The following is a 23824-nucleotide window of genomic DNA, read 5'->3' on the forward strand; positions in this document are numbered from 1 at the left end:
TTAATTACTAGTAAAGTTTATTTCAATTAGGAATATTTTAAAATAATTTAAAATGCATCTTTACGTTATAAATCTATAAATGAGATAAAAAATAGAAATATCTAATATTGATAATTTTGCAAGTTTGTCACATCCCTAAAATTAAAACAATAACACGAATATTGTTCTACATACTAATTATATACGTGTTTTATTTCAGATATGTTTATATGGAGACTCTCTTCTCCCAGAATAGCAATTTAAAAGAAATAGAAAGAGCTTTAAAAGCAAAAATAAAGTACACGATTATTGCTGATTTCAATAAAATCTGTCATAATTAATGAACACAAGACGGCGGAACAAAGGGTGAATATTTTTACCGAGGACCAGTGAAAATTTCATTAATCTTCGGTAATGCCTTGCGTCATCGGTGACGTTTTACTGATTCAATTAAAGAGAGTGCTTAATTTCGCGGCGGGGTGAAAAATTGAAAGTCGATGCCCGGCGATTTTAACATTGAAATTTCCGGGACGATTATATCTCCGCTTCGAAGTGGATGGATCGTCTTGCTCAGACGAGGGCCTTTCGTAATAAGCTTTAATGAACTCTAATTGAATCCAATCGGCAATCCTCGAGAACTTCGCATCGCGCCAACGCGTTCGCTCGTGTCCGTAATACCTTCGCGTACTAAATATATCGCGCCGCGCAAAGTGCACTGCTTATGATGGATCGTCTCGACAATGGAGGTAGAGCAGTATCTAAGCCGTGAGGTCGTAAATAGTAACGTACATGGGCGGTAGCACCCTGTATATCGCATCCGCTTGCTGCGCATACACGTGAAATTCAAAGATTTCTGCCACCTCTATTCGCGCCCTTTCGCGGTCTCTCCTTGCTCTTCCGCGATATGAGCTGTTTGAAAAATTTATTGAGATTTATTAAGAGACTTAAGGGGATTCTAAGCTTACTTTTCTTCCTGTTTTAACGACGAAAACCTGATGACCTTAGATAAACTGTAAATCTATTTATTGGCTATGCGGATTGCTTTTTACAGAATTATGAATTCTAAGTATTCAGTGAGTTTTAAAATGTAATATGGTTAAATCTGAAGAGTAATTTCTTATGGATTTTTTAAATTATACTCGATAATTAGATCCTTTAATGCGTCGATTGCGGGAATTTTCTTTTGAATTTTTTCACAATTAATTGAAGGTAAAACTTCATTAATTTTTATTAAAAGACAAGCCTTTATTGCTGCCTTTTTTACTCCCTATGCGATTTAATTGGAAAATTAATTAAAGATATAATTATAAAGAAAAAATGTACATATATTATCGTAATAAGAATTTCACGACGGATTAAATTCCTATAGCATAAATTAAAGGTTTATTTTCTATATATCACGCTTTAATGCATTAAAGATTGCATTTAATATGCGTGTGTAAAGAGTAATTGTCAAATAATTAAATATAAAAAAATAATTAATTATTATTAAAAACTTTAAATTTGCTCGACGTAATAAAACTCCGTATAATTATATTCTGAATTTATTAGATTTTCAGAACGCTAGGCCCTAAATAAATTACAGACACTTGAGTTATTAAATTTTGAAATATTGAAAGAGCTCTCAGACTCATTTGTTACCAAATTTTAATATTGAAACATGAAAAATTATAAACATCATTGTATGTTCGCGATACGTAATTTTTTTAATAGTTTGCAGATTCAATATTTTGATTGAATGGCGAATGCATTAAAATATTTAATGTTGTTAATCTTGTTTACTTATAATGTGGAAGCTTAAAAAAATAGAGAGAGAGAGATAAGAAAAAAAAGAAATACGTTTCTTAAACTCTGTTATTGCTGTATCTTCAAAATACTTTTAATATAGAATCTTTTTAGTAGAGATAATATACGAATATTTCATCTTCAAGGTACTTCGTGCATAATAGTTTTTTTTTTTTTATAAAAAAGTTGCGATAAAATTTCCAGAAGCCGCTTCAAAAATATAATTTCCGGTAATTTTTTTTTCGCCAAACTTTAGCCTGAATATAATCGAGCGTTGACGAAATTCGTGAAAAATAACTTTTATAAAGACAATGTTCATCCTATGAAAGTATTTTTAATATCAGGTGCCAGCTGCAGGAATATCGAAACGATAATAGGATGCACGAGCAATCCCTCTGTCTATTACATCCTGCCGTTACTTCAAAGACAAATATTGCACAAGCGAGAGATACTATCGCGCAGATATAAACTGCCGTACATTATAGCATGTCTATAAAAAAAAATGATTATTTACGGCTGGCTCGTTTATCTTTTCGAAGCGTTTAAACGCTGAACAAATGATAATTGTTCTAAAAGAATTACGAATTTATTCCGTCACGATTTCAAAAAACAAGTCATTAAAAAAGAGCTCTCTTTCATACTTATATATAAATATATATATATATATATATATATATATATATATATATATATCTTATATCTTACTTTGTCTTACGAGTCTCGATGAAAAGGAGAAGTTGATAACTAATCTAAATTACAAGTGAATTCTTTGTACACGGATTTTACGACACAAATCGTTACATAAACAAACGAGAAGGAACAAATTATATCCACGAGAAAGAATAGGAATCCGTAGGAATGCGATGCATCTCCTTCACCCGCTTGCCGCTTCATTTGATACAAATGGATAAGAATTCCTAGCCCGGCGAGAAGACACGACTGACGGAGGAATGAAACTTTCACGAGGCTCTATAAAAGCACGAAGAATTTTCGAGATGTTGGCCGGGAATGTTCGTGGATCTGGCAGCGTTGATGAATATGCCTCTTAAACCCGATAAAATCGGACGCAATGATCGTCCGCGTTTATTTCCCTTTTCTCTCACCAGCAAGCCCCGTTTTTCCATCTTTCGTTAACCTTCAACGGCCTTCCTTCGGCTCGCAATACCGCAGGCTCGCAATCCCAGAGAAAATTGGCCGAGCGCCGAAGGCGCTCGTAAAAGCTCGAGCTATCCCCGGGAAAATGAGAACTCGCGTGATCGCGCTTTGATCACGCAAGAAACCGCGGCGCTGATCGAACGTGGCGCGAAAGCATCCATCAGCGACTCGCGAGGTATGGCGAAGTATCGATTCGATGCCGTACACACCAAGTTACCCCCTCACGATCACGGCCGCCATTACGTTACTTGCCTTTCCGCAAGAACGACGAGAATCTCTTGAGAAAATAACCTTAATATTCCCTTTATTATTAACGCAAGAACTAAAATGAGAAACTACAAAAAATTTTAATCACGTTTTCCACCTAAAAAAAATCCCGCGGACGTCCATATAGTGTGCTATATGCATATCAAAATTAATGTAGGAAATTATTCGGAAGACAGATCCCGGTAAACAATTTTTTATATATAATAATATACAATTATATAGAAATATATAAAATTATAATCGCAAAATTATATATAAAATATGTTCATACATAATTAGATAAAAGTGCTTTTTATATATAATTATATAAACTTATATATATATGTAATAAGTATTTCTTCATATATATAAATATATATATATATATATATATTTCATATATAATTTGACATGATTATATATGAACCCTTATAATTTATATATAAATTTATATAATTATGTATAAAAATAGACATATTTCACATATAATTTTACGATTATATGTACAATTATACAATTATTTATATATAATTATATATAAAACATTTTTACCATGATTCACTACTTAAATTAGGGACTGTGAACTCTTGTCAAAAATCTTTCTTTCATTTCGAGATTAAATCGACGTATCTTAACGTACACTGATTGTCCACATTAATGACAGATTCCTGAAGTAAGCGGAGACGAATGATCAACGTTCGACAATTTGTTACTGTCGCACACTTTTTAAATCGTCAAGTCTTCGCGTCGACTGTTCATTCTCGAGTGACCATTAATTTCTACTTTATTTGTTCTTTTTGTAACAAACGAGAGTCGAAGAGAAAAATATATTTCGTGACATACAATCATGTTTTGAAAAGGGCAGAGAACTAATGAGTTCCTAGTTTGAGAGTCGAGAGTCGCTAAGCAATTTCCGATACTTGCGGATATTGCAATTTACAAGTTATAATATGCGAAATACAGAGAGTTGGTTAAATTCCAAGCGTGATGCATGCAAAATTTCGCCAACGTGAGATGCCGCGTCCCAACCTCCTATATAAAATTTAATCTCGAGAGAAGCCGCGCTCGCAGTTTTCGCGCGCGAGAGACCGACAGCGGCACGAAATGCTCGCATTTTTACAATGCTGGCGATCACGTAAATTACTACGTAATTTCGCATTCTGTGTGCGGATTCTTCGAGAAAATATAACTGCGGCCGCGAATGATTCGCCGTGGAAATTTCTATGACACGCGCGCGCATATAATTACCGGAACTATTTGCCGCGCGGATAAATCGGCCGCACTTGACGCGTGGATTTATCGAGCTTCCGGCATTATATAGGATAAGATAACGTGCCTTTCCATAACCTCGGATCGTAAAAGCGAAGACGCGGGAATATCCCTTTCCGAGAATCACATTTGCGTATCGCTAAAATTGCACTTCCGGAAGAAGAACGGGAGAAATTACGGGAGGTCACGCAAATCGTCCGTGGAGAGATTTAAGTAATCTGGATTTTATATCGAAATAAATTCCTGGCGCGCAGATTTCTCGCCAAACGAGCGAGCTCTTATCATCGTCGCTCTAAAGAAAATTGTCTACTCTTGTATTACGCTGATTGTAATGGTTACTCAAGAGATTGCCAAATTATGGCTATTTTCATTAAAACTATACAATGTCTGAATACGTAATACAGAAATATATCTGCATGGGTGTTTGCAGAGAGGGACATTTGTCCTCCTTGGAATCATTAAAAAAATTATTTTTGCATATTTAATATAAAAAAAACGTAAAATAAAAAGATTAAGTAAGAACAAAAATCAGAAACAAAAAATTTTAATCATGTTTTCCCCGTGAAAAAAAAATCCTGCGGACGTCCATATAGTACTATGCATATCAAAATCAGTGTAAAAAATTATTCGGAGAACAGATTCATTATTTAAATTAGAGATAAACTTTTATCAAAAATCTTTCTCTTTCGTTTCGAGATTAACTCGACATATCTTCAAGCTATACTATTAAATCAAAACACGTGACAAAAATAAAGTCTAAACGCAAATGCAGGAATCTTTTAACTGGTCCAAATATTGTTGAAATTTTTGTCGGTCAAATAACGATGTCAAATGTTCATTCGCAAGGGAATTCGGTGTTTGGTCATTTCCCGAGAATGTTATAGTCGAGAATTTCAAGAAATGGCCTTTGCCTCGCGATATTATACGTTCTCGTGAGACTGAAATCGCGATATTATTCTCCACGGTCCGAAGTGGACGCGCGATATTATGTCAGGTATATTACTAGTGGATCTCTATATTCGTAAATTTTATCGCCCCTAGAATCGTCCGCGGAAATTTTCAGTTGTCCCGCGCGATGTTTTATCGCCCGACGCTTGTCGGTCGGTGACTCTCATATGCCACGCGATAAACTCTCGCAATATCACACTTCATATCGAATTTCCACGTCTGGATGACTGAATTGGAAAGGAAAGAATATTACTTCGCGCACGCCAGCTTTTCAGAAACGCCAGAAATTTTAATAAAAATGTTTGTTCTCTTTTCCATCCGTCAAACATAATAATACCATTTTTATCGAAAAAGCGCGTCATAAAAAGAAAAAAATATTTAACTGACAATGAATTAAAATATATATTTATATTCCTGCAACTGTGTGAAATAAAACTTTTCATCATAGATACGTCACTAGTATATAGGTTTTTAATATATCATTTAATAAGTAAGTTTTGCTAAATGCGTAAAAATATTAATGATTAGATTAACGATGAATGTGTTTCAACGACTGAGCGACTTAATGACTTTCCTCATTAATTTATGCGTGTGCTGTCAGCTGTAATAAGTACTTTGTTGCTAGGCAGATGCAGGAATTAAACGAGCTTTTAACAGAATCAATGAACAGGAAGATTTTCCTGATTCTCCATTTATCGTGTGCTTGTATTACTCTAATTAAAAATGTAAACATAAATATTAATTCAAAGCTACGCTGCATATTTGCTAATTTTACATGCTTTGTGATTTAATCCCTTAAGCCATCAAGTGATATATATATATATATATATATATATATATATATATATATGTTGTCTGCCTACAGAAAGTCCTGAATATTACAAATGTCTCTGTAAGACTCATTAATATTACAAATGAATTAGTAACATACAATAGTATTGGTTATCATAGAATTGAAAGACGCTTATTAGAATCTTTTCGATAAAATATTATGTTTGACGAATAAAAAGGGGTTAAATATTTTTTATTCATTTTCGATGCTTTCATGATCTAACTTTAATGAGCATAATCGCAACATTGACTAAAATTCCGTTAAAGTTCGATCAAGTAATTATTCCAATTACTTAAGTTTCGTGCCATTTTCCTTTGCGACACAATTTCTACGGTAATTTCCGGGGAAGTATCTTATCTTAAATCGCAAATTGGCCATGTTAGAATTGCCTGTAGACTTTACAAGCTATTGATTTTATAATAGCTATAATGTGCACTTTAATACTTACGCAAGTTTAATCATAGTCTTATTATAGAGGGTTTGTAATATTAGCTAAGTTTGAAAATATTTTGCACAGATATCCCCGTAGAGACAGATAAGTAATATTGGGTACAACACTTTCGATAAATGGAAGGAAGAAAATTTTTCACAAATTTCAGATAGATTAATTTTTTTACAATTACAAGAATAAATTATGTCAAATCTAGCAAAAATTATATAATTAAAAAAAGTTTGCGTAAAAGACTGAAAGAGTAGGACTTCTTGACAAAAAATAAATTTTATAAATTTTTTCATACATGCGGCTTTTCAATTGTGAGAATTCTTTATGAAGAATTATCTTCTATACCAGATTACATTCTCATTTACAACCTCCTCTTACGAGATATTTGATCCGTCCTAATGTTAATGAAAATCCTTTGAAATGCCATTAATATATATCAGAGATAATTCGGTTCAATTCATTTTAATTGAGAGATACTTGCCAATTAACGTATCAAGGATCTCTACAATCACTTAGGATATATCTCAGCAATTGTTAATTATCGCAATATATTGGATTCATATTATATGTCATTAATGATTAATTAAATATCGATTATTTTCGACAATTAACGACACCAAGAAGGATCGAGCAACTTTGCTCGAAAAATGAGAAGATACAATTTTTTGGACTTACCACATCGATGAGTTGCGACAGCTTCAGCTTGATGCACACGCGCAGCACGTCCGAGGTGTTCACCACGGGACGCACGAGTTTGTTATAGTTGGATAGCAGATCGTCGTAGAGGCGCTTCGCGTCCGGATTCCCGGCGACGGCTCCGTGAACGACCAGCGCCGAGAGGAACCATACGCGCAGCGTTTCCCCGATTATAGGGGGCATCGTGAACCTCCGAATCCTCCACTATGAAAGACACGCCTGACCCTTTCGTGCTCTCTTTCGGCCGCGCAAACCACGTATCTAAGTAATGAACAGTGATGGGTAAGATACATTTCAAATGTATCTCGATGCAGATACAGATACACAAATTAAAATGTATATATAGATACAGATACTCAGATACTTTAAAAGTATTTCAGATATATATATCAGATATTTAATGTCTCTAAGTAATGAACAGTGATGGGTAAGATACATTTAAAATGTATCTCGATACAGATGCAGATATACGTGTAAAAAATATATATCCAGATACAGATATAGATATACAAATTGAAATGTATATAGATACAGATAGTCAGATGCTTTAAAAATATTTCAGATACATATCATATATTTTTAAATTAATTTTTGTTTATATTACGACTTTATTCGATAGTCTTAACACGTGAAAAATACTAAAATTTGATTAATGCTTAATAATCGCTCAACCGGTGTTGATAACTTGCAATTTTGATCTTTTAAAAATTTAAAGAATTGAGCTATTCAAAAAAATATATGAAAATGTATCTGCAAATGTATCTAAAAAAAGCAATTCAGATACCATGTTTTGTATCTAGATACAGATATAGATACTTCAATTTGAATATATTTCAGATACAAACTCAGATACACAAAATACTGTATCTAGATACATGTAATAAACACTGGTAATGAAGGCAGAAAAGATGGAGAGATTAGTTATTGTTCGTTTTTCTCGCAAAGAAATTCCGCTTGGGAATCATCTCTCTGATTTACTTTATTATTTAACGTTCATTAGTTTAAAATAAAATACAGTTTATTTTAATTTATACAAATCTTTATCAATTTTTAATTTTGAAGGATATAATTAACGTTCTTCCTAAAATTTCTGGATCTTGCATTAGTTTGCTAATGAATCCCCGTAATTAAATTTCAGAAAGAGAGATGGAATTATTTCGGGAAATTTTTCATTTGAGATTTTTAAGAAGTTATAGGAGAGGATGACTTTTTCTCGAATTTTAAGTTAAAAAAGAAATCTAGCCAATTGTCCCAAAATGGGTAGCCGCAGAAGAGAATGCATAAATTCTAGTATGCCATGTATACTAACACGCGCGAAACTCCATGTCGGGCTGCTGTATTACACCTTGCCAGACTATACTTCGTTACGGTACAATTCCCGCCATATAGCACACCATGGACCGGGAACGATACAACTTGGTCCGCAGGCGGATTTATGGATACAAGTAACGAGTTCACGACCCTCTCTCTTCTCCGCTTTTCTCCCTCGCGCAAAAAAATTTCGCTGTGTTGAATACAAAAATAATATTGCTTGGTGTAAAAGAGCGTACGTACATTTTCTGCTATTTCTGAAAATTGTGAATTTCTTTTTTTTTTTTTTTTAACAAAGCTGCGAAATGTTTCTCTAAGATCGCTCTAAGAACCTCTCTATGGGTGCGTTCCGTTATGCACTGCAAGTACTGACAGTACTACCAATAGCGTTCCGATATAGATAGCAGTGCACTGCGAAAGTACTATCATGAGTATATGACGTCATTAATTTTGACGTTATTTCCTGTTGCGATTACTGCAACCGGCGAGGTAAAGCACTCGCAGTAATCAAGATGGCTACCTCCATGTGTACGATGGAACTAACTTTTAAATTCCATATCTGAATATAATGATACAATATTTTTAACGTAATTTTTACATTTTATTCTAGGTATTTTAATTTGTCGTCTCATTTCATTTATTAATTCCATTTCCAAATCGCTTTCACTTGATGACTCACTCGAATCATATATATTCTCGATTAAATTATATGTAATTAATGCAATAATGGTATTATCCATTTCACCAATTTTTCACTCGATGATCATTAGCGAAAAAGGTTAGTTAAAAGTCTGCTGAAAGCGTACTGTAGTGCGTTCCGTTTTACTATTTTGCAGTAGCTTCAAAGTGCACAAAATTAAAAAGGAACGCTGTCAACAGTACACTTGCATGACGTCATAGTGCCAGTACTTGCAGTGCATAACGGAACGCACCCTAAATCTTTCTCGTAATGAATGCTTATGTACGCGATATACAAACGGAAATGCAATCGTAACCGCAATCCTGAACATAAACTATACGGGCAGGAAATCGGAAACAAATGAGAGCAAACGATCTCGCGATATGTAACAATGTTAAAGTGCTCACGTAGAATCGGGCCGATTAACGGCAAGCCGACACTTGGTGCGAGCGTTGATTTTCGACGCGCATTAAGCCGCTAATTCGCGCTCCGTCACGGAACGGATTGATCGCGCGTTTCGGAAATCGCGAGGTGCTTCGCGTGGAATTCCAGCCGGAATTTAACGGAGTCAAACCAATAGAACGGGTCTGATCGCGTCATTACGCGATCTACATTGCGACAATTACCATCCGCGAATGCTATGATTAAACCGCTATATGAGTATAAGCCGATCAATTTTAAATACGAACAAAAACGAGCTTTATTCCCGCACCTTTTTCGCTGCTATATATATATATATACAAACGAGGAAAATGTTACATGACGGAATTACGACAATTACGGTAAACCCAGCGGCACTTTTGCGATTTTTAACGTTTTACGACCACAATACGTGTATCAGATACATGACATTGTTAAAAAAGGTATAATTGGGTTTTCTAATTTAATGATGCGCAATATATTGTGAAAATGTGAAAGAGATTCTTTATCCTGACATATTTCATGCATCCTCAATTATAATATTTTAAACTGAAGGGAATTATTATAAATATATTTCATATACATATAATAATTACATGTATAAAAACAATATAAATATATAATAATTTTTCATAAGCTTTAAAGTTGTGTCAAATGTACTGAATAATGAAAGAAATTGTAATCTGTTAAAAGTGGTTGATTTTATTAATAAAAAGATGCGAAAGAAATTTTTATTTACTTTAACAATATTTCCATTATCCATATAATCAAGATAAATAGATGCAGATATCACACACAATAAGAGATATTTAAATTATTTTATCTCAACTATTTTGAATGCTCACAATCCTTCAAATTCTCTCCTCTCTCCCTCTCTCGTGATCAGATATAAAAATCCCCTTCATGGCTTTCGGATATAAATCCCAAACGATATACGACGTCAATCTGATTCGATCGTCGTAAGCGTCCAGTGTGGGATTAGCGGATGAAACGTTGCACCGTTTCGCCGATTAGGATTATCCGCGAGGATTTTGCCTCGCCCTTCGTGAATCCGGGCACTGATAGCGGCGTTGTATCGTCGATATTCGCGCAAATGGGAAATTGATACTCGGGCATTGATGCTTCGGTCAAGCAGACCTCGAGAGTGCCTGAGATTTCCGCATTGCGGAAAACGTAACTACAATATAAGCGATACAAGTATAAACCATTTTTCTTTCACGTAATAAACATCGTGACACATTAAATTTTACCACCGTCCCGAGATCGATCGTTATTGACGATCTCGTTATTCACGATCTCTTTAATAATATGTTTAATGTAGCAAACTTTAAGCTTATATAGATTTTTTTTTTAATCCGAGACAGGTTTAGATTTTTTGGTTTGATTTTTATTTTGATCGGCATTTTATGTATTTTTTACCAGTAAAATATAAATTGAATTTAAATATATACTAAAAAATAGGTCTGCAATGATTATAATAAATTTAATATATCAACGCGCAATGCAAATGAATAAATTGTTTAACGTGATAATTTGTATGTGCTCTTGCATTATCGCTAAATATAATCCGAATATAATGCATAATAATACAGTTGTTACGGATGATGATTTGGACGAGAACATATTCATGATTATTAATTTATTATAATATAAAAACCAATGAAAGAAAAAGAAAGAGCGAGAGAAAGAGACATTTGAATATTATTATTTTTTATTTTTTTTTATGCTCCAATGATAATTTAAAATTTTAATATTCTCTGAGATAGAAAAGCGTACACGAGTTTTAAATGCGTCTACCTGATCCTGCAACAAAGCTGCTAGTCGAGAAAGTAGAACCGCTAATGAAACAATACTTTAAAAGCTTTTGTACTTTCTGTAAAATTTTTTCTATTTGAAGAAGAGACAACTTTTAACATTGAGATGTCATTTTTGTATAATTAATATTGCAGATGATTCAAGTATAACTTACGTAAATTGTAAATTTTACCTTTTAATTTATTTGTAGTAAAATATATATAAGCAGGTAATTTATTATAATTTAATTACTTTTGAATAAAAAATAATCTTATTGATGCCACAACATCTTGATGCGATAATTATTACATAATATATGAGAGAATATATATAATATCTTTAAATAACCTTGATAATTAATATTCCATCTTAGAAATACGCGGATAATAATTGTTCAAACAAAGAAGAAAATATATATATATTAAAGGAGCGCAAATGTAGGAGATAAAAAAATAAAAGTTACACGGTTTTAAAGCTTGGTAAAATGATTTTTTTCCGTTATAGAACTGTTAAAGCTGTTAAATCGTTTTACTTCATCTATATGAGATCAATAAATGTGAGATCAAATGATTGAATGATTATATACGGAGATTTGAAATCGCGTCAGGCAGATTTCTCTTCCCTTCAGGTAAACGACTCCGTATAATTTACGTTGATGTCGACGTACGCGGCTGATACGCGAATATGAACGGCGGACATTTACGCGAGTACCTATATACGCCCGGTGACGAGGAAGGATCGATCAGTGCCCTGGTCCCACTTCGTCTGCCACCGCGCGCGAATATCTAATTGCTGTTGCACCCGCTAACTGGGTCAACGGTATATTATTTTGGATTAGCAGACCGAGAAGAGCCGATCTCACGACGTTATCATCAACCTGAAATCTATCTTAGATCCAGGCAAAGTTGGCACAAGCACTAAGAACATCTATTCAATATTAAATTCTGTGTGTGTGTATGTACTATCAACACCTTAAAATAACATTTTCAATTTAATATAACTCCAATTTCTATAGTATAACTTCAATATTGTCTTTAATGTTTATAGAAGTTTGACATTTTTTTTATTTCCAAAATATATTTGTGATTAAAACAACTTTAAAACGTGTATTCGCGAATGTATGCATTTTTAGGTATGCAGAGAAAATGAAGATCAATCATATCTAATATTTTTCATAGAGAATTTCTAAATATAGCTTCAAAATGAGATTTCTGTTATTATTGCCGCTGTGTATGTGCGAAGAAATTTCTATAACTTTATTTTATGATTACGCGAGAGAGAATTCTATCCCTCAAGAGCTCACACAGTGGTGAATACAAGCTTAGCAAACCCGAGATACCCGAGCTAACATCGAGATAACACCTGGAAATTTTTAACCGGACCACTAACAATAAGAGTTTTCGAGACAGGGATAAATAAGAAAATATAATACATTGTATATCAATCGGTTTTTATACTTAAACTATTAATATTTGAAAAATATATCAATATTAATATTAAAATATTAAATGTTAAATAAATTGTTATATGTATAAATTAAAAAAAATTTTTTTCATGACTCTCTACTGCATTTGAATGTTCATTAACTATGATTCAAATTTAAAAATCGCAAAATCGTTTGTCTAACAATAAATACAGACAAAACTTATATTGACAGTCGTGGAAAAAAGATTCAAGGGTCATCGATTGATCCAAAAGCGTGCATAATTCGCGTATCGAGCACAATTGAGTCGTGCAATCCAAAAAGATTTAAAACATCTCTACGGCTCAGCATACTTTCAAGTCCGCTTCGTCCTCGTTTTACAACTGCTTCCTTTCTATTTTTCTATCGGAAAACTAAATTACTTTATAGCACTCTTTGTGATCGCTCGAGTGCCTCCGAATAAGGATCGTTTCTAGTTCGCGAACGAATTCGATGGAAATCGAGACAATGAACTCGGTTGGCAATCCATATCAGGACACTGTAGGATTAACGATCCAACCAGGCAATTGCTTTTTTCGCGCCTATTTGCATTTATAGTGCAGAACATTTTAAAATATTTAAAATTGAAATTAAAAAAGCATCAGCTGATCGATGCGTGCATATGTGATGTCTTTATATGCATTAATCTAAATTCTAAATATTATATAAAAAATTTCATAATTATTAGGCTCGTATAAATTCAAAAATTAATAAAAAAAGAGGCCAATTAAATGAGCAAGAACACTTTAGATGTTAAATAATAAATTTACATAGACATGTTTTCACATTTTATATTTTTGTTATTGCATTAAAGAAAACTACTTACCTTTCAATTATAATATAAAATAAAAATTGTTTAACATCTAAAATTTCCTTGCTCATTTAGTTGGCCTATTTTTTTCTTATTAATTATCTAAATATATATAATAATTAGTTTCGAAATTGTTATTAATCTTGCAGAGTTTATGAAGCATTTAAATAATAGCTTTCGATTTTTCGCAGTTTTTTTCTCTTAACATTTGATAATTATGACATCGTCGGTTGACAGTGATATATATACTATATATACCTATATGTATTCTGTACGATGTGTGGATCGCGGATTAAAAAGTTATCGTGTGGAAATGGCACGTTGTTTTCAGCGACGTCTATCTTCAAAACTATTTCAGTCGGCAGAGAGGAATACGGGCCGCGGAAAATAGAATTGAAAACATTCGATTGTGTGTCTGCACCGAACGGCCGAGAGCCAACGATCGCCAAAGCCACGTGAAGTTTCTATTCTTGACAATCCATTAGCCCTTTCGACCGAAAAGTATTTTCTACAGTATATCGCACATTCGATTGGGACGCATAATTGAAAAGACCCAGAATGTATTTTGCGCCGACTATGAATATTTCAACGAGAATCTGTCAAACCTGTGGACCTGCTCGTCAAAATTCTCTCGGGACTTTTGATAAACCGTTATTCCAATCACCATTAAATACGAAGTATATTTGCGAATATATCGAGATAATATAAACGATATATTTCTCTTTCCCCTGGAGTAAATCTATAAAAAAAATTACTGCGCCGATGAGAATTTACAAATGTCATTACAGATACATTTACAAAAATTATTATGAATTATGAATGAATTTATAAAAAAAAGAGTCGTTAGAAAATTTTATTAATTTATTTTTAAGTGATAATATTACGCATATAACTATTGTTGTACACTGAAAAAAAATTTAGTTAATTCTTATAAGTATTTATTTCAATACTGTCAAATAAACCATTTATTTGAAACTAATAATATTTATTTGATATGAATATTTATTTGATATAAGAAAATCCTTTTCAAAACAAATAAATATTTATTTAAAAATATGCATGATAAACCGACTTATTTGGCCAAAAAATTTATTATACATATTTTTATTAAATTGAACTCTGGCGATTTTACAATGATTACAAAATATTTATTTGTTTCAAATAAATGATTCATTTGACAATATTGAACTAAATATGTATTAATTTAGTCATTTTTTTCAATGTAGCGATAAAGAAAAAATAGAATAATTTCATAAATTGAACAGTCTATATTCTCGAAGTAATAGCACAATCGAAAGGATTCCTCAGGGATATTGAAAGTTTCTTTGTGAATGATATTCAGAATTGGAACGTTTATTAAACTTGGATAAAAATTGCGGCGCAATTCCAATTGGAGCACACCGGGCGAAAGTTTTCAGGGCGTGCGGACACAATGAAAAGGATTTTGCACGCTGCAGGATATTGAATCCGGCGAGGGATGTAACGGTGTGCGGGGAATAATAACATAAGATAAAAAGAACGCCACGCGACATCGCGTGTCCGTGCATCGGAAATGCATTTGATGATCATCGCCAAATCTCGCGATTAAAGGGACAATCGTGCGACATGAATTCGCACCGTCGTTCGTGAAATTACGCGAATCGCTCGCGAATCTCTCCGCCATTTTGTCTCGCTTTTACCTTCCACGATTAAAGTTTATGCGAATTCAAATTAGCACAGCAGCTGCCAAGAGGAAGAGAGAGAGAGCGCGCGAACGCGAACCATTCTCGCAAAACTTTGCTCTAATTACTCGCGATTATATCTTACGCGCGTTTGAATCCGCGCGATAAGTTTCTAAAATGCGAATTCACGCGGATCCGAGTATATACTGTCTTTATTTAAAAACTCTTGTTTTCCACGATTCTTACATTTTTGTACAATGGATATTTAACTTTAATCTCAGCGATTTTATCCTTGAGCATTTCAATTCGCGCCAAAAATTTATATTAATGTAGGCTAGAAGCTAAGCTATAGCAGTTTTATTTTTTGCAATTATTACGACAAATGTTATAATATATATTATATAAATTTTGCTTCATGGAACTAAATTATGAGAATCTAGATTTGCGCAATCAATTCTGCGAATTTTGATGCCATTTTTATGTTTATTTTTATTTTTAGTTGCAATTTGTAAGTATGTACATTTTGGCGATGTCGCAGAGGCGATTGAGCAAAGAGATTTTTTAGATAAAGACATAGGCGTTCGCAAAAAGGGGACAAGAGAGGACATTTGCTCTTCTTGAAATCAGTAAAATTTAAGTATTTTGCTCTCCTTGTGAATAAACACGGGAATTTTATTTAATATAAAAATATTAAAATAATAAAGTAAAAAAATTGAAATTAAAAAATTAAGAAAGGATAATATAAGAAACGGAAAAAAATGTTAATCATGCTCCTCCCTGGAGAAAAATCCTGCGGACACCCATGGATAAAGAATACAAAAATTGTACAGTGATACAGTGATACGAACCTCCGAAGATTCGCGTCGTCCGTTTCTCCTCAAATGCCTGGCGAACGCGAGGATGACAGATCCCTCGGAGAGATGTGCATCACGCCTACCGGAAACCGCGCGCGGCGTTCCAGGGGCGCCTGGAACCCCTCTTGACGTCCGATCCGGTACGAATCGCGGAGTGCGGGAAATTTTCCCGGATTCTCTCTCGTTTCCCAAGCGGCGCCCGTCGACGACGACGACGACGACGACGACGACGACGGGGGTTAAACACTCGCCCTAATCTCGCGCGCACTCCGAGCCACGCCGGTCTCTCGCAGCAGCTCTCGGGACCGCTGCACACTCGCACGCACTGAACCCACGACTGAAGGCGAGCACCGTCGCGGATACGTTGACGGGGCGCGACGCGCCGGGCGAGATTGCGCGATGGCGCCACCGGGTTGCGCGCCACTACCGCGCGCGACCACAAAGACGAGAGCGCGTCCGGGAAGATATCTGGTCCTCCGGGCGGGGTGGATATTCTCCGCAGGAATCCGTGGACACCGATCTTCTTCGCTGCGCGCGCGACTTGTGCGAGTCGTTTCGGTTAACCGCGAGGACACTACTAAAAAGTGGCGCGAAACATGGCAGCGGGATTCGAATTGAATTCTTCGAGATATATCGATCGAGCGATCGATCGCGCGGCGGCGCGGCAAGCGCGCGCCGCGCCAAAATTTGCTTTATCGATCGACGTCCGTCTCTTGAGTTATCTTGACAAGCAGGGATATGATTTCATTATTCGAAATATATGCAATTAAAATTGAAATATAAAACGCAAAATGCTTATTTTGTATTTTTGGAATTTAAAACGCATGTTTTCGAAAATTATTTTACATTTATATTTAAATGGTTTCTATTACCCATTCTTTTAATTAAATGCATTTTTCTTGCAAACTAAAAACTAATTGAGATATCAATAATATGTATAGCAATCAAAATGTTATTAAAGAAGTCATTAAGTAAATATCTGTAAACAATAATCAATATTTTTTATAATTTTACATGCAAGTACATTTATATTATTTTTTTGTTTATATTAAAAGTATATAGAGTTATATAAAAGTTTAAAGAGTTTATACAAAAATGTTTATAAAGAATAATGCTTATAAAAATTTCTAAAAATTTAATAAAGAATATATAAATAAATTTAAATATAAATAATAAATCTAAGAAGTAAATAATAAAAAATAAGAATTTAAATTTATATAAATAATATTTAAAACTATTTTAAAAATGCTTTGTTATTTCCTATTTTAAATAGGTGTCTGACAAGCATTTTGCATTTTATATTTTTAAATGAAAAGCTTCCAACTATTTTGCATTTTCTATTTTAAATGGATTTGGATATCTATTTTACACATCTCTGATAATAACTATAATAATTCTAGTCAACCAGAGCTGGAATACACTATAAGATGAGATTTATATGATGTATATAGATATTGAAATAATGTTTTATGTGTACACACATAAAATAATTAAGAATTAAGATTCAAATTTCAAATTTTACCTAAAAAGATATAGAAATATTTATTCGGATTTTATTTGAAGGAAGAATTAAAAGAATTAATTTTAGATCGCGCTCTCTTCAAAAATAAGATTTATTTAAATTTTTATTCATTAAATAAACATTTAATTTTTTCCGGAGCATTCTAATTTTTTTTGAAGCATGAAACGAAATTTTATTCCATGATTCAGAGCTCGTTTATTGTTAATAACATTAAGTAATAGTCTTCTAAAATTAACTGTTTAATTTTTTGAGATTATAAGTAGAGTAGAATAACAAATTCTACTATAAATACAATGCTTTCAAGAGAGTAATTATTCATATTATTGCTGCTTGGATTATCTCGTTGAAAAATTGGCTATTTTACGATGAAGCATATCGACAATTGTCTAAAATAAGAACAACAAAATGTGAATGTTAATAAAAATCATAAATTGTTATAATCTCTCCAATAAAAGAAAACATTTGTATCATTTGCTTCGTGAGACTTACGATGTGACGGATATTTTACATAAAATATTTTGAATTAATTTACCGTATTTTCTGAATGTTATGAAACGTTTATATATAACAATTATATCGGGACTTTTAGCTGCAAGAAATATTGTAGAATAAAATTTGAAAAATATGTTATAAAAAATCTGAAAATTTTATATATAGAATATATTGTAATGTAATACAATATATTGTAATATAATATATTACTATTCTTTTGCATTAAATGTAAAAATTTAATCTTCGAATATTTACTAAATTCGATATACTGCATCAATTTAATTTGATCTAGTCAAAACTTGTACGGTGTTGTATATTTTTTGTGAAAATATTACTTTTCTTGAATAAACAGTTGAAATTACAATGATATTGGCTAGTAGATAGGGATAGCACACGGGCCTGCCCTCACATGAATTTAATTTAATGTTGCTCATGAACCTATAGACCCTTCATTTTATAGCATAGACTAAGCTAGCTCCGTGAAAAGCACCAGGAACAGTGGATGTGCCTTAGCTAGAACAATGGATCGGTGGCATTATATGGCTGCACATTAACCATGCCGCGATCCCTTTAAACCAGTACGAAATATCCGGCTTTCGATAGCGCGTCGACATATTGATGAATTAAAGGTTATAAGATTGTATAGAGAGAAAGAAGAGAAACAAAGAGAGACAAATTCGGTCCTAAATTCTGTTAATTTAATTATATGAGTAGGCTGAACCGAAATAGACCTAATAAAGCAATTTGTTTCGATTCAGAGTGCCTCATTTATCATTTTGGATTTCAAATGCCAATCTTTCTCCCGGCAAATAAGGAAAAAGTTCGAGACGGATAGAAAGACGCCGGTATCGAGAACGGAGGATAAAGGAATTGGATTCGGGGAAAAGTTCAGTCAATGGCTGTTTGTCAAGAATTAATTTCTCTCTTAATTCATCCAGGACGGATCTTTATAGTGCGAGCACTTCGAACTGACGTGCCCCAGAAATTGTCGGATCAATCCGTGCTGCTTTGTGCCCGACGCAGATTGAGATCTCTTTCTTCTCTTAATTCTCTCGTCGTTAATCTTTATAGGCGTCTTAAGGGTCGGTAGCAGCGAAACTTTCTCTCAAAACACCGATACCGATAGTATCGTTCACCAAATGAATTAACTTCTGCTTGAAATGTACAATGCGCACTACATTTTTTTACAAAAGAAAATAACAGATAAGAAACAATAAAGAATAAAAGGCTTCTCGGATTAAAAAATCAATGTTCTATAAATTCTGAAATTTACTTGCTATTATATTACGTGTTTTCGGAGTGATGTGCCGCTTTATCCCGGAAGTTTCTGTTCGCATCTATCCACGTGAGATGTAAACTTAATTCCACCCCCGAGGGATGCAAAAGCTCTCGAACGACAAAAGCGGATATTTCCATCACCTGTTCTTTTTCAGCCGACATATTTTTCCTTTGCCCATTGTGTGAGTTATACATCGTGTGTCGAACTATCGGATAAACGCGAGGATACGAAGGTGGATGGTTGACATGGGAGACTCTACATTGAAGGGGACTTGGCAAAATTCCAATAATCTCCTTGGATCACCATCATCGGCATTATCCTACCTACGACTCGCGATTTCGGTCTCAAACCGTGAGGTCGTCCGACCGATTTACTGCTATCCAACGTATACGTGGCAGATATTCACGGGTGTTTATATGTGTATGTATGTGCGTGATTGAGTCGAGAACATCGAGGTGAAAAATGTCAGCCGGCGTTACTGGAATTAGAATCCGGGGAAATACAAGCCGGAGAAATATGCGATTGGGCCATCGATCTTGCATCCGAGGTAGCTTATGGATGCTCGCGAACGTCTTTCTTTGTCTATATGCAAATATGATGCTAAAAAGCTGCCTGCAATTTTAATAATTGTATATATGAATTTATAAAATGTATATAGTAATTATAGATTGAAGATGAAGAAATGTGTCAATTAAACTCATAATCACTTCTTTACTTTAGACATAACGCTAATGTGATTTTGCACTCACAATCAGCATAAAAAGAAAATCCATTAAATATTCAATAAAAATATAAGATTTTTTGGAAGAGTCAAAAGTTTCTAATAATTATTATGAAAGACATAACAAATTGTGTCTTATGTGAGCAGATATTAAATTTGCCACAGAGATGTATTGTGTCAATCCTTGTTTATCAATGAAAATAAAATCTGTAAAATTTTGCACGTCGGTATATGAACAGCATGTAAGATGATACAATGATTAAATACTTTTGAAGAAACTTCTCTTGTGACCTGATAAAAGTTAGATATCTAAGATGGGGAAATTTAAAGCTAGCTCGCTCTCAGCGCTGAAACTTGATTGGAGTCAAAGTGTCCTGGATGGAAATTACCTTCGTATTACCGCCGAGATTCTGCTTCGTATATGTAGTCAAAGCAGATACGCTCGCGAGCACAGAAGTTACTATTAATTTCAAGTCCGACGCAGTTCGCGATGTTTCAGCAGCCAGGAGTTGACTCTCAGTTTAAATCGAGTTATCGCTATAGAATTTCCAAACTGTGATCCGGATCTCTCCGAGGCCACAGAGACGAGTATTCCTTTTATTACGAAAGCAACGAGATCATAATCCGTGATATACTGCTGAGCCTGAAAGAATGACACAAAAGTTTTCGTTATTTTACGAGAGAAAGAATGAAGAAAAAGATATTAATGAATTAATGAACTATCAGTAATTTGTCACACAAATTAGTTAAAAATTAAAAATTTAATTTAATTTAATTTAATTTAAATTTATACACAAGTTGAATATTAATTCTTTTCTTATTAATTAGAGCTTTAAACAATTATCTTTGCAAATTTTATAGTTAGGATTTAAACGCGCGGTGCGAGCTTGGTATAAGATTGCCTTGTTATTATTGTACCGAAGAAAGTTGACTTTGTTTCGCCATGCCGAAATAGAATCTTCCCTGAAAGTTCAAGCTTTGTTTGACAGGCACTTTCGGGCGCAAATCTGTCAGAATCAACAGCGGATTTGCAAAACGGTGCTTCCGCGGGAAAGCGCACTGCACTTGGTGTGTTGATTCAGGTGTCTGCGCGCCTTCAAACTTCGGTAAAGATGAAAATATCTCCATCAATATGTGTCCTTACAAATATTTTACAGTATAGCGCAAACATATTTTTTCCACCATTGTGATGCCGGTTAGTGACATTCAACTTATTCTCTCGTCCTTGATCCTCACGTACCGGAATTTTTAATTAATTCCGCTCTCGAGATCACGTTCTTCTAGGGAATCGAAAATATTTTTCTCAATGAATATCGATTGAAGCCCTTGTATTTTACTACAATAAATAGAATTAAAAAAGATACAATTAAATAGTCAACGATCATCGGTTTAATTAAATTTATTTTGCATTTAGTTTATCATAAAATCACAAGAAAAATGCTCGATTAAATTCGATTAAAAACTCTCAGGGATTATTAATATTCAACCGGAAATTTTTCTATTTTTAGTTAAAGAGCGTTCTGTCTTGATGTAACAGTAATCTATAATTAAGAAATAATACAGTTAATTAAAGAGTACAATATTAATTATGGTACATCAATCTACAGTCATTTCCTTCCAAGCATTATCACATGATGCAAATATAAATTAATAATTTTATTATAAATATAAAATAATATATATTTGTTATTTAAAAAAATATATATACATATATATTTAATTGTGATTTAAAATTTAATTTGAAAAATATACACAAAAAAATATATACAGTAAAGTATATATAAATTGCACAAAATGTTGTTAAATAATAGTATAATTTTTTATTAAAGATTGATTTGAAGAGGAATCACTATAAGAGTAAGTTTGTTTTACAGCAATTTTTAATAACTGATTTCTGATTGTTCTTCATTTTGCTAAAATTACTTGCTTAAGCTTTTTGCACGTATTCATGAATCTGTATGAGTACATAGTCTCTGTGTATGCAATGAAGAATATATAAAGGAAACAAGGACTCTGCAGTGTGTGATTCGGCAATCTTGGAGAACTGCAGTCAGCTTGCATTCAGATGCCAAGTGAGAACAACTCGACAAATTGCGTCAGTAAGCTCGGACGTCTGCAAGGACCTCGTTGCAAATTTCCACAATTCGACGACAGTGCCAACCTGTCATCGAGGTAATTCTCACGTGGATTTTCCGCCAAGATTTGAAACGTGATTTGATCGCTGCCAATACTCTTTGTTTCTTGTATGTGAGATGCATTCGCAAATATTTGTAATTTTATCATTAATGTATATGAGAAAGCCTTTCTATTGTAATTTATGTTTTATTTATTTTATTATTCTATAATTTTTAATACAATTAGAAAAATAATAATTTATTATAATTTCTAACTAAATTGAGTTGTAATAGGAGAAAAAATTAATTTGTTATAATAATTTTAATACATTGATAAGAATAATATAAGAACAAATGTAATTAATTAATTTTATAACTAATAATAAAATATAATTAGAAAACTTTAGAGTAATTAATTAATTGTAATATATATTTAATAATTGTTATATAATTATTTATAGTTAAGTTGATTGGTATTTAATCGAAATGCAATGATAATGTAAATACAGTATTGATCAAAATGCAATGTTAATGCAAATATGTATTTGTACTTAAATCATGTATTAGCGCTTATCCAGCTTGTTTAAAATTTTATTAGATGTTAAACTATAATTAGCGTATTAAGAATTTAAATTTTGCACAACTGAAAACCTGTTAAAAATTCTGTTTCTTGCCATTTGTACAGTCTTATATGCACAGCGTTTTTGTTAAGATTTATAAATTATAAATATTCCGTTTCCAAGGCGATTGAAATATTTTCATGCAACTCATTATCTCATTTTTTAAAAATAACATTTATAAATTGTTTTATTAAAGTAAAGAATATATTTAACAGAAAAGATTTTTTATTTGCAATATTACTTATTTGTTGTTTTAATTGCATAAAAAGGACGCATATAATTTTACTATAGTCTGTATTGAAAATGATTCTAAATGTTTATAAAATTATAATTGTAAGATTTTTTAAGTATATTATATGTCTTTTAACTAATTTTTTTTATTTTTAATAGAAATATTTTACCCTTTTTTATCTCTAATATAATATTTATATTAACTCTAAATAATATCATATGGATAAAAAATAGTACCTTAAACTGAGAGAATTTATACACTGCATCATTTAACTACAACCAATAAATAGGGTTTGTGTTATTACAACATGTTGCCTGATCTTACTGAATGAAGATAAAATAGAAAATCCTGCCTCAGTTTTACTTTAACACAGACTTGTCAGAAATAATAGTTGCACGTTACCAACTACGATAATAATTTAAAACATTTTCTTATTTAAAAAAATACAAAAATAAGAAAAGTCATATTTTTATGTTTTTGTTGAAAAAATTGTGCTGCAT

At 32.9% G+C, this 23824-nt stretch overlaps 1 protein-coding gene across 2 annotated transcripts in view; it reads right to left on the bottom strand.

Moving 5' to 3' along the window:
* The window catches only part of nAChRalpha4 (nicotinic acetylcholine receptor alpha4), a 205406-nt gene extending 188730 nt beyond the window's left edge, over positions 1-16676 (bottom strand). For both annotated transcript variants that reach the window (XM_085485293.1, XM_085485292.1), the window contains exons 1-2: positions 16339-16676; positions 7332-7613 (exon numbers count right to left, since the gene is read on the bottom strand). In XM_085485293.1, coding sequence (XP_085341419.1) covers positions 7332-7535 — 204 coding nt within the window. In that variant the 5' untranslated portion in view covers positions 7536-7613; positions 16339-16676. The remainder of the gene's footprint in view (positions 1-7331; positions 7614-16338) is intronic.
* Positions 16677-23824: the final 7148 nt, after the last annotated feature.

Source organism: Nylanderia fulva, unplaced genomic scaffold, assembly GCF_048542155.1.
Source record: "Nylanderia fulva isolate GAGA-0341 unplaced genomic scaffold, ASM4854215v1 Scaffold36, whole genome shotgun sequence".
In the NCBI taxonomy this organism is placed as follows: domain Eukaryota; kingdom Metazoa; phylum Arthropoda; class Insecta; order Hymenoptera; family Formicidae; genus Nylanderia; species Nylanderia fulva.